General features: G+C 44.6%; 1 protein-coding gene across 2 annotated transcripts in view; it reads right to left on the reverse strand.

The window, feature by feature from the left end:
• The window catches only part of tcirg1b (T cell immune regulator 1, ATPase H+ transporting V0 subunit a3b), a 34,497-nt gene that overhangs the window by 3,447 nt on the left and 13,932 nt on the right, over positions 1-17,118 (reverse strand). For both annotated transcript variants that reach the window (XM_079839520.1, XM_079839519.1), the window contains exons 4-19: positions 16,577-16,713; positions 14,949-15,044; positions 14,686-14,871; positions 14,470-14,552; positions 11,479-11,572; positions 11,177-11,389; positions 8,780-8,930; positions 8,558-8,697; positions 7,909-8,066; positions 6,529-6,619; positions 6,326-6,444; positions 6,013-6,226; positions 5,680-5,793; positions 4,621-4,704; positions 3,177-3,297; positions 1,803-1,974 (exon numbers count right to left, since the gene is read on the reverse strand). In XM_079839520.1, coding sequence (XP_079695646.1) covers positions 1,803-1,974; positions 3,177-3,297; positions 4,621-4,704; positions 5,680-5,793; positions 6,013-6,226; positions 6,326-6,444; positions 6,529-6,619; positions 7,909-8,066; positions 8,558-8,697; positions 8,780-8,930; positions 11,177-11,389; positions 11,479-11,572; positions 14,470-14,552; positions 14,686-14,871; positions 14,949-15,044; positions 16,577-16,713 — 2,173 coding nt within the window. The remainder of the gene's footprint in view (positions 1-1,802; positions 1,975-3,176; positions 3,298-4,620; positions 4,705-5,679; positions 5,794-6,012; positions 6,227-6,325; positions 6,445-6,528; positions 6,620-7,908; positions 8,067-8,557; positions 8,698-8,779; positions 8,931-11,176; positions 11,390-11,478; positions 11,573-14,469; positions 14,553-14,685; positions 14,872-14,948; positions 15,045-16,576; positions 16,714-17,118) is intronic.

Genomic DNA, 17,118 nt, shown 5'->3' on the forward strand with positions numbered 1-17,118 from the left:
AACCGGCCACAGGGTCATGAAGGACCAGTGGAGAACCGGCCACAGGGTCATGGAGGACCAGTGGAGAACCGGCCACAGGGTCATGGAGGACCAGTGGAGAACCAGCCACAGGGTCATGGAGGACCAGTGGAGAACCGGCCACAGGGTCATGAAGGACCAGTGGAGAACCGGCCACAGGGTCATGAAGACCAGTGGAGAACCGGCCACAGGGTCATGGAGGACCAGTGGAGAACCGGCCACAGGGTCATGGAGGACCAGTGGAGAACCGGCCACAGGGTCATGGAGGACCAGTGGAGAACCGGCCACAGGGTCATGGAGGACCAGTGGAGAACCGGCCACAGGGTCATGGAGGACCAGTGGAGAACCGGCCAAAGGGTCATGGAGGACCAGTGGAGAACCGGCCACAGGGTCATGGAGGACCAGTGGAGAACCGGCCACAGGGTCATGGAGGACCAGTGGAGAACCGGCCACAGGGTCATGAAGGACCAGTGGAGAACCAGCCACAGGGTCATGGAGGACCAGTGGAGAACCGGCCACAGGGTCATGGAGGACCAGTGGAGAACCGGCCACAGGGTCATGAAGGACCAGTGGAGAACCAGCCACAGGGTCATGAAGGACCAGTGGAGAACCAGCCACAGGGTCATGGAGGACCAGTGGAGAACCGGCCACAGGGTCATGGAGGACCAGTGGAGAACCGGCCACAGGCTCATGAAGGACCAGTGGAGAACCGGCCACAGGGTCATGGAGGACCAGTGGAGAACCAGCCACAGGGTCATGAAGGACCAGTGGAGAGCCGGCCACAGGGTCATGGAGGACCAGTGGAGAACCGGCCACAGGGTCATGGAGGACCAGTGGAGAACCGGCCACAGGGTCATGGAGGACCAGTGGAGAACCGGCCACAGGGTCATGTGCGGCCGAGGCTCATTGATGCCCGTGTGGTCCGATCAAACAGACGAGCTACTGGAGCTCAAACTGCTCCAGAAGTTAATGCTGGTTCTGATAGAAAGGGCTCAGAATACACAGAGCATCTCAGTTTGTTGTGTATGGGGCGGCACAGCCGCTGACCAGTGCCCATGCTGACCCCTGACCCCGCCCAAAGCACCAACAGTGGCCCGTGAGCATCAGAACTGGACCACGGAGCAATGGAAGAAGGAGGCCTGGTCTGATGATCACGTGTTCTTCTACATCTCGTGGATGGCCAGGTGTGTGTGTGTGGCTTACCTGGGGAACACATGGCACCAGGTGCATTATGGGAAGAAGGCGTGGCGGCGGAGGCTGTGATGCTCTGGGCAATGTTCTGCTGGGAAGCCTTGGGTCCTCCATCATGTGATGTGACTTTGACCCGTCTCACCTACCTCAGCATTGTTGAGCCCATGTCCAGCCTCTCATGGAGACGGTTTTCCCTGTGGCTGTGGCTCTTTCAGCAGATAATGCGCCGCCACAAAGCACAAATGCTTCAGGAATGCTTTGAGCAGCACAACAACGAGTTTGAGTCCAAATTCCCCAGATCTCAATCCAGTCGAGCATCTGTGGGATGAGCTGAACAAACAAGTCCCATCCATGGAGGCCACACCTCACAACTTACAGGACTTAAAGGATCTGCTGCTGACATCTTGGAGCCAGACACCACAGCACACCTTCAGGGGTGTGTGAGTGAGAGAGTGTGTGGGTGTGTAAGTGTGTGCATGTGTGTGTGTACACGTGTGTGAGAGAGAGAGTGTGTGTGCGTGTCCATGTGGGTGTGTGAGTGAGTGTGTGTGTGTGTGTGTGTGTGTGTGTGTGTGTGTGTGTAAGCCTCTCACCAGTGAAGTCGCAGCGCGTGCAGGAAAGCGGACAGTCCCTCCATGATGAGCAGGATAGAGATGGTCAGCACAGCGAAGGCGGCGAAGACGACCACCGTGATGACGGAGCCCACATAACTGAGATCCCTGAAGGACTGTCGCATCACCATCAGCCACAGCACCTCGGACAGCTCTGAAAAACACACACACACACACACACACACACACACACACACACACACACACACACACATACACACACAGGTGAGGAGCCGCTCCTCAGGGACGGCGGCAGCACACACACACCAGAGGTGGACAAAGTACACAACTCCATTACTCAAGTGAAAGTAAAAGTACTACTGGTCAAATATTACTCTGTTACAAGTGAAAGTTGTAAAAAACTATTTTTACTTAAGTAAAAGTACAGAAGTACTTGTTTATAAAAGTACTTAAAAAAGGAAATTTACTTTTGATACTTATGTCAATGCATTATTTTATTATCGTTGCATTGTTGTATGAATGCACGCTATGCCAAGGTGGTTTAAGCCAGTCAGTGATGCTCCATACGACCACCTTAAACTAATTTAAATACTTGTATAAAAGTTACAAAGCTGCTGTCACTTTAAGGCAGAATGCACAAATCCTATACACCGATACACATCCGATATTCCCCCAACTCTTTACGTTCACTTAAGACATAATCAACTTTGTTTACATGAATACTTTCCAAAATTAAAATTGACATTGTGTGTGTATTGGTCTGTTTAAGTGTGAAAAAACACAAAAGAAAGCTCTATTCAGTACTCGTGCTCTGGCATCTCAGATGCACAAAAAACCAGACTGAACTGAGCTCTTTCATCATCCATTTGTCTATGCTTCTCTTTCTCCCTGACATTTACGTTTTTTTAACATTTTATGAGACATTCATCAAGTGTATGCCAACGAAACTAATCTTTAATCTTTTCAGAAAACTGAAACTTACTTTCTAATATGGCCATGGGTGCACACACTGTGCCGAGGAACCGTCTTCCTCCATTTTGCTGTAAACTGATCAGTGTTCAAAAATGTTTGGGAAATTATGACTCTACAAAAGTGATTACTTATAGGCTGTCTGCAAAAAAAATAAAAAAATAAATAAATTTCATCCACTGACTTGCAAAGCTGCAACAGAAACGACTTTTGACTTCAAGGACCTTGATAGAAATGTAGTGGAGAAAAAAGTGCGATATTTGTCTTTCAAATGTAGTGAAGTAAAAGTTTCCCTAAAAATTAATACTTCAGTAAAGTACAGATACTCAAAAAGTATACTTAAGTACAGTACTCAAGTAAATGTACTTCATTACTGTCCACCTCTGACACACACACACGCGCGCGCGCGCGCGCGCGGGCACTTACGGGCGTGAGCCAGGCTGAGGGCCCAGAGCCGCAGGTACGAGGCGGTGTTGGAGATGCAGCCCAGACAGTACTCGATGGTGTGGATGGCCTGATGCATGAACACATTCGCTGCGTCAAACTCCTGAGAGAGAGAGTGGGAAGATCACACATGACGTGAAAGTGTGTGAAAGAAACTGCAGGAGAGATGTGACGGTGTAACAAGCTAGTTTTCCTCAAAACGCCTGGACAAAACACACTGATCTCATATTATCAGATCTGAAGGGACCGTCTGCAAAGAGCAAAACCCCAAAAGTAGGGCTACAACTAACGATTATTTTAATAGTCGATTAATATGTCGATTATTTTTTCGATGAATCAGATAAAAAAATAAAAAAGCATTAATTTCCAATCCTTTATTCAAAAACAGAACTGACAGTGCATATTCACAGTGCAAAACATCTTCAGAAAGTGCACAGGTTGCAAAAATAAATCTATAAATATATATATATATATATATTTTTTTTAATAAAGAAAAATACTAATCAGAAAACTAATCAGAGAACTTGTTCACTACACTCAGACGCACACACACACTCACGGACAAAACGTTATGGGTTTAGTTAAATTGTAATGCATTAAGAATTCCTCTAAAATGTCCAAACCCATTATATCCTCCTGGAGAAAACATCTACTGTATTAACCTATTAATATGAATGATATTAAAGTTTAAACATGCAATCCAGACACAGTTGTGACAACTGCTGTGACATAAAAAAATATTATGTAACAATTAAATAAAACTACTCCCCCTAAAGAAGAACACAATGTCTTATTTTCAATGATTGATATGCGTTGTTGCAGCCCTACCGAAAAGTGTTACTACAAAAAGCTGTCGTTTGTGCTTTAACGTTTATCTCACGAGTTATTGATCCGGGAAGTTTGAATCTGTGAATTCAATTCAATTCAAATTTATTTGTATAGCGCTTTCATGATACATATCGTTTCAAAGCAGCTTCACAGAAAATGCATTACATTACAATTTAAAGTGATTTGTACATGTTATGCATTTTAGAATTGCACATATACAAAGCACACAAATTAGCGAACTATCTATTATTAATCAATATAATAACTATGGCACAGAAATAAGAATACATGTTGTTAATGAATAGGGTATATAGAATATATTGCAGCTTTACTGAACTCCTTGAACTGAGCACTGAGCCGCTGCTGTTAACGTATGGAGCTGTGAAACATTAAACAGGAAGTGCTTACACTCCGGACTCAAATATTCTCAGGGGGAACGCAGTATTTTTTCCGCCCATCCCATAATTTTTCCACCACCATGTCCCTTTAGGGGCTCTGTAAGAGTGTGTGTGTGCTCATCATTAACTAATGCTGTGCAAATCAGTTTGAATGAATCTTTAAAAAGAAAAACTCATTGATTAACTCATTTCCCTCTTACCTCCTCTTCTCCTCCTCCTGCATCCGCCTCTCCCTGATGAGAGTTAATGGAGCCGTTTTCTGCTAGCAGAGGACGCCTGTCTCCCTACAGAAGACCAGAGTGGAGTTACACACACACATACACACCATCACACTCACACACCATCACACACACACACGTTTGTTTTTGTGAAATGTGAGGACATTCCATAGGCGTAATGGTTTTTATACCGTACAAACCGTATTTTCTATCCCCTTACACTGACCCTAAACCTACCCATCACACACACACACACACACACACAACCCCTGCCCCTAAACCTACCCATCACACACACACACACACACACACACACACACACACACACACACACACACACACACACACACACACACACACACACACACACACACACACACACACACACACACACACACACACACACACACACACACACACACACACACACACACACACACACACACACACACACACACACACACACACACACACACACACACACACACACACACACACACACACACACACACACACACACACACACACACACACACACACACAAAACCTAACCCTCACAGGAGACTGTGCAGTTCACTTTCTGTGAAAAAAAACTTGTTCTGTGTGATTTATAAGCATTTTGAAAAGTGAGGACATGGGGAACGTCCTCATATTTCACCCTCTTTTTGTAATACCCATGTCATTATACACATTTGTGTCCTGATATTTCACGAAAACATGCCCACACACACTCACACAATCACAGACACACACACACGCACACACTCAGACACACTCACACACACACCTCACAGACACACACACCTCACAGACACACACTCACACAGACACACACACCTCACAGACACACACACACACCTCACAGACACACACACACACCTCACAGACACACACACCTCACAGACACACACACCTCACAGACACACAGACACACAGACACAGACACAGACAGACACAGACAGACACAGACTCACACAGACAGACACACACACAGACACACACTCTCACAGACACTCTCATAAATCCAGAAGGTGCGCTCACTGTAGGCTGATTCCTCTTCAGCTTGTGTGTGATGTATTCTTGCGTCGGCTTCCCCAGGAGCAGCACAGGAACAGACAGCACCGCCACGATCACCAGAACCTTCTGCACCACCACCTACACACACACACACACACACACACACACACACACTGATCAGATATATGACAGGAAACTGCTTTATTAAAGTGCTGCATTATCTCCATCCTCACGTCTGTTATAAACCGCCCAGAATTACAGACGCAACTCGAGTCCCTAACACACGCCATAAAGAGGAGCACACATCATCCTGAGAGACGCTTGACCGCGAGCACACACACACACACACACACACACCTGGTCCGTATAGAGAGGCTTGTTGTCCGCGTTCTCAGTGAACAGGAACATGTCTATGAAGTGGATGAGGATGCTGGGGGCGGAGTCAGAGTTCACAGGGCCGTACGCCAGCCACTTATAGATCACCATGAAGATCAGGTATCCGAACAGACACAGCATGAAGCACAGCTCCGGGATCAGCACCAGGAACACACTCCCGAGGTCCCGGAAGTGTCTGCGCCGGGGAGGAACAGAGCGGACACATGTCAGGACACATCACTTCTGCTTCAAAGGGCAACAGTGCAGTTCCTGAGAGACTGAAAGGCCCACTCACATGAAGTTGAAGAGGGATAAACACACGCCGAAGCTCATGTGGATGACTCCGATGATGACGGACATCTTCATCTTGTAGCTGTTGAGGAAGGTCAGGTGATTGTTGGCCAGACCCCAGATCTGTGATCATTGAGGAAGAGTGTTAGTCTATTACAGCAGAGCAGGCGCTGCGGTGTCATTCACACACTCACGCGATCGACTTACGGGATCGATCCCGAAAGGATACGGGCCGGTGAAAACGCCGGTGATGTTGGGATCCAGCGAGAGATACTGATTCGTTCTGAAAGTCGCTTCACTGCACAGAGAAACAGACATTACATACAGCACATGTGACCTATGACTGAGGACAGGTCAGTGTGTGTGTGTGTGTGTGTGTGTGTGTGTGTGAGAGAGTGAGTGAGTGTGTGTGTGTGTGTGTGTGTGTCTGTGTGTGTGTGTGTCTGTGTGTGTGTGTCTGTGTGTGTGTGTCTGTGTGTGTGTGTCTGTGTGTGTGTGTCTGTGTGTGTGTGTCTGTGTGTGTGTGTCTGTGTGTGTGTGTCTGTGTGTGTGTGTCTGTGTGTGTGTGTCTGTGTGTGTGTGTCTGTGTGTGTGTGTCTGTGTGTGTGTGTCTGTGTGTGTGTGTCTGTGTGTGTGTGTCTGTGTGTCTGTGTGTGTGTGTGTGTATGTATTTGAGTGTGTGAGAGTATGCGTGTGTGAGTGTGTGTCTATCTGTGTCTCTCTTTGACTGAGTTAGAGAGAGAGAGAGAGAGAGAGAGTGTGTGTCTGTCTGTGTTTGTGTGTGTGTATTTGTATTTGAGTGTGTGAGAGTATGTATGTGTGAGAGTGTGTGTGTGAGAGAGTGTCTGTGTGTGAGAGTATGTGTTTGTATTTGGTTGTGTGTGAGTGTTTGTATTTGGGTGTGTGTGTAAGTGTTTGTATTTGGGTGTGTGTGTGTGAGTGTTTGTATTTGGGTGTGTGTGTGTGTGTCGGTTGAGTGCGTGTTTGTGTGTCGAGTGTCTGTGTGAGTGTATGTCTGTGTCGGAGTGTGTTTGTGTGTGTGTCTCTCTGTGTGTGTGTGTGTGTGTGTGTGTGTGAGAGTCTGTCTGTGTTTGTGTGTCGAGTGTGTGTGTGTGTGAGAGAGTGTGTTTGTGTTGAGTGCGTCTGTCTGTATCTGAGTGTGTTTGAGTCTGTCTATGTGTTTGTGTGTGTGTGTGTGTGTGTGAGAGAGTCTATCTGTGTGTGTGAGAGAGTGTGTTTGTGTTGAGTGCGTGTGTGTGTCTGTCTGTATCGGAGTGTGTTTGAGTCTGTCTATGTGTGTGTGTGCCCGCGAGTCTGTATGCGTGTGTGTGTGTGTGAGAGAGAGTCTATCTGTGTGTGTGAGAGTGTCTGAGAGAGTGTGTCTGTATCATAGTGTGTTTGTCTGTCTGTGTGCGAGAGTCTGTCTGTGTTTGTGTGTCGAGTGTGTGTCTGTGTCTCATGTTTGAGTCTGTCTGTGTGTGTGATAGTGTGTGTTTGTGTCTGTCTCTGTGTGTGTGTGTGTGCATGTGTGTGAGTCTATCTGTGTGTGTGTGTGTGTGTGTCTGTCTGTGCGTGTGTGTGTCGTACGTCCAGTTGTAGAACTCTGCGTTAGGCCGGATGTGCCACCCTGAGGAGAAGGTGTTGAGTCCTCGGCTGAAACACTCGTTGTAAATGGCTCCGGTGTAGATCGAAAACAGCCCCATCAACAGAATGAGATACCGGCCTCCAAACATCATACTCCAGATCTGACACACACACACACACACACACACACACACACACACACACACACACACACACACACACACACACACACACACACACACACACACACACACACACACACACACACACACACACACACACACACACACACACACACACACACACACACACACACACACACACACACACACACACACACACACACACACACACACACACACACACACACACACACACACACACACACACACACACACACACACACACACACACACACACACACACACACACACACACACACACACACACACACACACACACACACACACACACACACACACACACACACAGTTTAACGTGCGTTTGGGACACTATGTGTGGCAGTTGTACTTTATTTTCAAACTCACATCATTTATCCTGTTTTAAGACAGTGTAGTGAAGTTTCATTATTGTGAAATTCAGAGATTCCAGTATTGTGAAAACACGTGTGCATGATGCGTCATATTTTTACTTCATTAGTGTTTTTCCTCATTTTTGGATCCTTCTCCTCCAGGACCATCCAGAGACCCGCCAGTGCCATCAGCAGACCGTGCCCAACGTCCCCGAACATCACCGCAAACAGGAAGGGGAACGTGATGATGGTGTAGACGGCTGCAGGCGGTTAAACATGCGTGAGAGTGGATTTAAGCTTGTGTTAGTGGTGTGTGTGTGTGTGTGTGTGTGTGTGTGTTACCTGGGTTAACCTCCCTGTAGCTCGCCACCCCATACGCATCGACGATGTTCTGGAAACCTGCGGTGAAGGCGTTGGTGGGGAAGACTGTGGGCGGAGACGTGGTGGCCGGCAAGCGGTTGTAGAACGAGTCCACACTACTGCCACTCTTCCTCTGAGAGACAGATGAACATAAACAGTGAAGAAAGCCAGAATATTAAATGTCACAGATTTGTATTGACTGAGTAATCACTGTTCTGTAGAGGAGGGTCAAAATGACACTTTTAACCTGAGCTCTGGAGCCAAATCACAGGGGTGTAAACATGACTTTAGAAAGATGGCAGCATCATTATTTTATTTCCACACAGAGATTGGTAGATCTATTAGTGAAATCTGTTGACTTTATCAATCTGTGTCTCATTATATGCCAACGCTGACCGCTCAAACATGGGGGAAAAGCACTTCTTGTGTGTCTGTGCCTCAAGTTTGAGTGCCTGTAACTCCAGAAGTATTAAAGATATCTTACTATACTTTTAGATTCTGCTTCTTAACTAACTTTTCTTTTGGTTTCTGCATTTTAAAGGCCCTCGATGGTTCAGTCCCAGAGATATGGAGATCTCAAGATGGCTCTAAGAGTGCATTTTCAGGGGTAAAAAAAACAAAGAAGCGTGGGTCATTTTTTCTTTCTTTTTTTTTAAGAGGAATATCTGAAGAACAAATAAAGTTAAAACTAGAAATGTATCTTGTTTTTCCATCGACACAACTGCTTTACACCCCTGTCTGAGTGCCATAAATATTGTTTTTCCAAAGCTTGTGTGCCAGAAATCCACTGAGATGGTACAGTTGAGGCACTTTAACTTTCTCTCAAAAGTATATTTATAAGAATCTATATCTAAATCAGTTCTAGTGATATTTGGAAGATGGGACTTTGGAAAAAATAGAGGTGTGATGTATGTAATTGTTTTGATAGAAAGAAACAAGTAACTTTTCTAGTTTCAACATGATTTATTGTTCCGACATTCCCCTTTAAATGCAACAACTATCAGCAAAATGACCCACATTTGGTTTTTGGCCATTAAAATGGGTAAAACACAACAATTTACTCATGGAGCCGCATTGAGATCATCATATCTCTGGTATTGAACCATCGAGGGTCTTTAAAATGTAGATACCAAAAGAAAAGTTAGTTAAAGGGTTAGTTCACCCAAAAATGTAAATTGTGTCATTAATGACTGAGCCTCATGTGGTTGGACACCCGTCAGACCTCCGTTCATCTTCAGACACAAATGAAGATATTTTAGTGTAAATCTGATGCTCTGAAAGGCCTCCATTGGCTCAACTTTACACTCTCAAGACCCTTAAAAGACACTAAAGACGTCGATACAAAGTCCATCTCACTACAGCGGCTCTACAATAACTTTATGAAGTGACCAGAATAGTTTTTGTGCGCAAAAAAACCCCGAAATAACGACTTATAGTGATGACGATTTCAAAACCTCATGAAGCTTCGAAGCGTTATGAATCAATGAGTCGAATCATGATTCGGATCGTGTGTCAAACCGCCAAACTGCTGAAATCACGTGACTTTGGCGATCGAAACCGCTGAATCGACTCACTGATTCATAACGCTTCGAAGCTTCATGATGCATTGTTTTGAAATCGTCATCACTATATAAGTCGTTATTTAGGTTTTTTTTGTGCACAAAAACTATTCTCGTCTTCATAAAGTTATTGTAGAACCACTGTAGTGAGATGGACTTTGTATCGACGTCTTTAGTGTCTTTTAAGGGTCTTGAGAGTGTAAAGTGCATTGAGCCAATGGAGGCCTTTCAGAGCATCAGATTTACACTAAAATATCTTCATTTGTGTCTGAAGATGAACAGAGGTCTGACGGGTGTCCAACCACATGAGGGTCAGTCATTAATGACAGAATTTACATTTTTGGGTGAACTAACCCTTTAAGAAGCAGAATCTAAAAGGATAGTAAGATATCTGAAATACTTCTGGAGTTACATGCACTCAAACTTGAGGCACAGACACACAAGAAGTGCTTTTCCCCCATGTTTGAGCGGTCAGCGTTGGCATATAATGAGACACAGATCGATAAAGTCAACAGATTTCACTAATAGATCTACCAATCTCTGTGTGGAAATAAAATAATGATGCTGCCATCTTTCTAAAGTCATGTTTACACCCCTGTGATTTGGCTCCAGAGCTCAGGTGGAAACTGAGCCTCTACAAAACAGTCAATACACATCTGTGACATTTACTATTCTGGCTTTCATCACTGTTTATGCATTTCTTTAGATCTAAATTTCTAGCCGGGGACCTCTGGTTGAGTTATTTTTAGCATCGCAAAAGTTCAGACCAAAAAAAACGAACAATGAAATATGCAGTCCCATAATGGCACTAAAGTCTCACCCCTCCCTCTCTCAGGGCGCTCTGCAGGGCGGTCAGCTGGCTGACGGGACACCAGGCTTCAGCGATCAGACACTTGTCCGTGACGGACGGGCTGCAGAGGTTCAGCACCGCCTGCACAGCCTTACACTTCTGAACCTGGACCAGCCACTCGGGCAGCCGGGCCAGCGCTCGCACCAGCAGCTGCTGCATGTACTGCTCCGTCTCGCCCATCACCTGCAGGAGCACAGGCTTCCATCAGCAAACACACACACACACACACACACACACGTGCTCTGACTGCGAGTGTGGCTGATCATCCTCACCGAGCGGATGTCCTCGATCCTCCCTCGCAGGCCGTTGAGGGTGTCCTCTCGCTCCGCCTGGTTCTCAGGGTAGGGGAAGGTTTGCGTGTGGAAGCTGGTGTACGTGGAACATCAGAGGAGAAGCATGTTGTACATTTCAAACAGCTCACACACTCATTTCTGTACCATACAACAGTCCAGAGCACAGTTGTTCAAAAAGTCAGAAATCCCATGTTTTGTCATTCAGGATCAAGTAATCCTTCCTACTTTGTGTGCCGGTTTTTCAAAGCAAAATCGGATTGGATCACCCTGATCCTGATACACACATATATCGCACATCTGGATTAGCAGTGCTCACAGTGTAGGATGTAAAAAACAACAGATAGAAGAGTCAGTATGGGTCACTTTAAGCGCTTTATATGAGGAGAATTAAAACAACATTTACAAACTAACTATTTTCAGTTTCCTTTAAACTATCAGACCGCTACGGAGGCACTAAAGGGACATGGTGATGGGGAAAACATGAGATGGGAGTTCTCTCATGTCCCGTGAAACTTTGCATTTGCTTGCAAATACTCAAAAGATTTGAAAAGAGAATGCAAAGTTTCTCTGGGGAACGTAAAAGCATTCAAATTCATGTTTCCTGTCCCTTCAGAGCTTCCGTAGCCCCTCATGTGACCCACAACAAAAACAAACAAATACATGTGCAATACGGAATGCAACTGTTAGACACTACTTTTGACCGTTTCATCTCTGATGATTGAGATTTAAATCCTTAAAATTAAATATCTTATTTTTTATTTCTGCATTTGTGCCATGTGTAAAGTTTGGTGGGGTGGGGTTGTTTTTCAGGGCTTGGTCCCTTAGTTCCAGTGAAAGGAACTCTTAATGCTTCACCAAGGCATTTTGGACAATTTCATGCTCCCAACTTTGTGGGAACAGTTTGGGGACACACTCCTAAACCATGAGGAAAGCCTTCCCAGAAGAGCTGAAGCTGTTAGAGCTGCAAAGGGTGGGCCGACTCCATATTAAACCCTACGGATTAAGTGTATGTATACATAAATAACATGATACAAATGTTGTTTTAAAGTGATTACATTTTTGTTCCTGAAATCCACCCTTCTCCTGGGATCAGGTATTCCAGTCTTACTAACACAAACAGACGATCTGATCCAGATCAAAACCAAGACTGGATTTTGTGATCTAATCCGATTTCAGAATCCTTTCAAACAACCCATTTTCAAGATTTGACCCAATCCGATCACATGACTTGTGAACAACCGGACCCTGGAGAGCTGCAACTGTGCTGACTGTAAAACTCACAGGTTTTAAACGGTATTTGTAAACTCTCATAATGTGACTGAGGCTGCTAAATATGGAAAATACTCATTTCCCACAAGGTTCATACACATTTAATGTTTTGTTATGAATCTTAAAAATGCTTTTTCAGAGATGAGAGAAACTTAAAAAGAGCCCTTCAGTGCTTAGAAACATTATTTTGACTAGAGAGATTCCTGTGACCTTTTAAGATCTGCGGCCGGATTCACAAAACATTCTGAAGAATTAAATTATTCTTAACTGCCAAATTCTTCTTATTTTCTAACTTCAGAAAAAATATAAGAATATTTTGTATTCCCAAAAACTTCTCAAGAATGTTCTTATCTTTTTTCTCAAGATAAAATTTAAGTAGTATTCATATTCACGAAAAGAATGTTCTTTAAAATCATCGTAAATAACTTAAAGTTAGGATAACCTCCAACCTATCTTAAATACCCAAATGTAAGATGTTTAACGAATTTATTGGGTTGTTTCAAATATTAAGCATTACAACATAACAGTAGCTAGCTAAATATAATATTTATAACTAATAGCACCATATGGACGAGTATAAAACCAGCAACCAGCTCGCACCAACCAGCAAGCGTCAATAGCGGACGAGAAACCCAGCGAAATTTCAAAACACTACTGTTAATGTGCCACTAATTAAGATTAAGAATTTTTCAAGAATTGCACTTAGGAAAATTCTTACGAACTTCTTAAAATGTATCTTTAAGTATTTTCTTAACTACTTTCTTAAGAAGATTTTGGTGAATCCGGCCCCTGTTTTCTATGACTTTCCTAGGATCCGACAGATCTTCAGCCTGTAAATCACACCGTTTAATTTCTTTAGTGTACATTCATGTTCCCAGAATCCCTAATTTAACCCTCTGGGGTTCTTCATTTATGGGCCACACTCAGGACCTTCAGCTCAAAAATGACCCAGAGGGCGGGATTAAGATAAAGAAAGATTTGAGTAAAATCAATGAAATATATTTTTGTTCAATAATATTTTTTCTTTTCTTTTTTGGTGTTTTGAGGTAATTTTATGATTTATAATTAATATTTATGCAATAATTATGACCCATTTTTTCCCATTGAATATAATAAGAAATTATATACTGTATATATATTATAATAATTTTTTGAAATGTTTTATTAAAGCTGTATTTCATTTTAGAGTCAAGCCCAGGCCTCATGAAAGCAATTTTTTAAATGAGATCGGTGCCATCCGGTGGACACATTGAGCATTTTTATCACACAATAGCACATTTTTACCACTATAGTGGATCTTGTGTTTTATACAAAAAAAAAATCGTAGCTTAATCGGAATGATCCGAAACTTTGTTACTTTATTGGTACTTGGTATATGAACACCAAAAAAAATTGGGGACAGGATTTGAAAAGTCTAAGTGGTCGTAAAAAAAATAGTCACACTCAGGACCTTCGGGTCAAAAATGACCCCCATAGGAAATGAATGGGAAATTGGCAAAAATATGAAAATACAGAGTTTTTTTGTGCATACAATTTTTTTGGGTGTTCATATACCAAGTACCAATAAAGTCACCAAGTTTCTGACCATTCCGATGAAGCTACAATTTTTTAAAAAGATTTATAAAACGCTTCGGGTCATTTTTGACCCCAGAGGGTTAAACCATTGCTCTCGCTCCAAACCCCCATATCCAGATCACCTACCAATCACAGATCTTCTTGACCTTCTGACCGATCTGATCTCCCCAGAACGAGATTAAAAACACGGTCCACTGCACCTCCTCGCCCTGTGGAAACATCATATTCTGCTTTCACAGAGTTGTGCTGTACATGTTCATACAAATGTGTTAAATCCCACATTCAACCCGACGTATACTGCATGTACATCACTCAGCTCATTATTAATGATTTAGGTCTCACAGAATCGGGATGTTCAAGTTTTTCCTCCATCTCATGGAAGTCCACAATGATGTATCCCCGGCATGCGCGCCACAGCAGCCTCTCGAAGGAAGGCACTTTCCACGGGTGAACCACGCCAGCCACGAAACTCAGCCTGACGTCCTGTCTGTTCTCCACCAGAGCGGCCGGCTCGAACGACACCGGGGCCTGTGACACACACACACACACACACGTGAAGCAGACTGACCGACACACACGAGGGATGGAGGGTGAAGAGGTCGCACCTGTGAGGCTGTGAGGGAGTGGGTCTGCTTCAGAACGCCTCTGTACTGACACAGCTGAGTGAACTGAGTGCGGAGACTGTCTCTGTTCCTGGACACCTGCACAAACAGCACAAGCTCACACGCTTCACTACTGCAACACTTAAAGGTGCTGTATGTAAGTTTTTCACTTTACTAAAGCATAGCAATACCATGTGTTTGCAGATATTTAGGAAACATGCCTACTCGTCAGCCATTTATTCTGCTTTCATTGAAATGTGCTCTCCATGTGGGAATGTCTGTTTTTGTTTCGGTCTGTTAAAACGCGGATAAACCAACTAACAGGTCTCAACCGACACAGGTTTGTAACTAATTTGCATATTGGCCATCTCTGGTCTTGATTGGCTGAGCAGCGTCTCTTTGCCCCGCCCTCACTCACTATAGTTAATTTGCATAATGCCCGCCTCTGGTCTTGATTGGCTGTCTCTTTGCCCCGCCCTCACTCACTATAGTTAATTTGCATAATGCACGACTCTGGCCTTGATTGGCTAAGCAGCGTCTCTTTGCCCCGCCTTCACTCACTGTAGTTAATTTGCATAATGCCCACCTCTGGTCCTGATTGGCTGAACAGCATCTCTTTGCCCCGCCCTCACACAATATAGTTAATTTGCATAATACCCACCTTTGGTCTTAATTGGCTGAGCAGCATTTCTTTGCCCCGCCCTCACACTCTACAGTTAATTTGCATAATGCCCGCCTCTGGTCTTGATTGGCTGAGCAGCGTCTCTTTGCCCTGCCCTCACACACTATAGTAATTTGCATAATGCCCACCTCTGGTCCTGATTGGCTGAACAGTGTCTCTTTGCCCTGCCCTCACACGCTATAGTAATTTGCATAATGCCCTCCTCTGGTCCTGATTGGCTGAACAGCGTCTCTTTGCCCCGCCCTCACACACTACAGTTAATTTGCATAATGCCCGTTTATGGTCCTGATTGGCTGAGCAGCGTCTCTTTGCCCCGCCCTCACACACTATAGTAATTTGCATAATGCCAGTCTCTGGTCCTGATTGGCTGAGCAGTGACTCTTTGCTCCGCCCTCACAAACTATAGTAATTTGCATTATGCCCGCCTCTGGTCTTGATTGGCTGAGCAGCGTCTCTTTGCCCCACCCTCATACTATAGTTAATTTGCATAATGCACGTCTCTGGTCCTGATTGGCTAAGCAGCATCTCTGCCCTGCCCTCACACAGTAGTAATTTGCATAATGCCCTCCTCTGGTCTTGATTGGCTGAGCAGCGTCTCTTTGCCCCGCCCTCACACACTACAGTTAATTTGCATAATGCCCACCTCTGGTCCTGATTGGCTGAACAGCGTCTCTTTGCCCCACCCTCACAAACTACAGGTCATTTGCATAATTATGATAATGAGCATTTGCTTTCTGACCAATCAGAGCAGAGCAGCTCTCAGAGAGGCAGGGTTTAGAGAGACTGAATCTTTAAATGAAGCGTTTCAGACGCTGAGAGAAAAGAGCTGATGCTGCAGTGGAGATTATGAGAACATTGTAAACCTGTTGTAGGAGACGCCAGAGCAACATTAGGAGCCTTTAAAACCGCATGATGGTGTCACTTTAAGAGGCAGGTCGGAGTTACACACCTCCCTGAGCTCTCGGGCCAGGCGCTCGCTCTCCTCCTCGATGGTGAGCAGATCTCGGGGCTGAGGGGCCGGAGGCATGGGGATCGGGGGCTGCAGCGTCTGGGAGAGACTGCGGACGATCTCCTGCTCCAGAAACACTGGGACAAAGACGATGACCTTTAATGACCCTTAATTCAACATGATGTCCATCACTTTGCAAAAACCAAACATGCCTTGAGAGTGCACGTCTGTCTTATATTTATACCAAATTATATAGTTAAGCAATATCACACAAGCGTATTGTTTTTCCCGAATATCAGCACGATTGCAATTCATTACTGTGTTTTAAACTAATCAGTTTAACAAATTATTCCAACGCCAAATGAATCAGCCATTTGAACGAATGACTCAATTCACAGAGACAATAGCTGTGTTTCCATTTCTCAGGGCCGGCCCAAGCCTTTATGGGGCCCTAAGCAGAATTTTATTTGGGGGCCCCTTGGTGCCACCAATACGACTGACTATTGTCAGTTCCTGATAATTCGCGCACCCATTATTAATGT

Source organism: Gobio gobio (genome assembly GCF_949357685.1).
Source record: "Gobio gobio genome assembly, chromosome: 16".
Lineage (NCBI taxonomy): Eukaryota > Metazoa > Chordata > Actinopteri > Cypriniformes > Gobionidae > Gobio > Gobio gobio.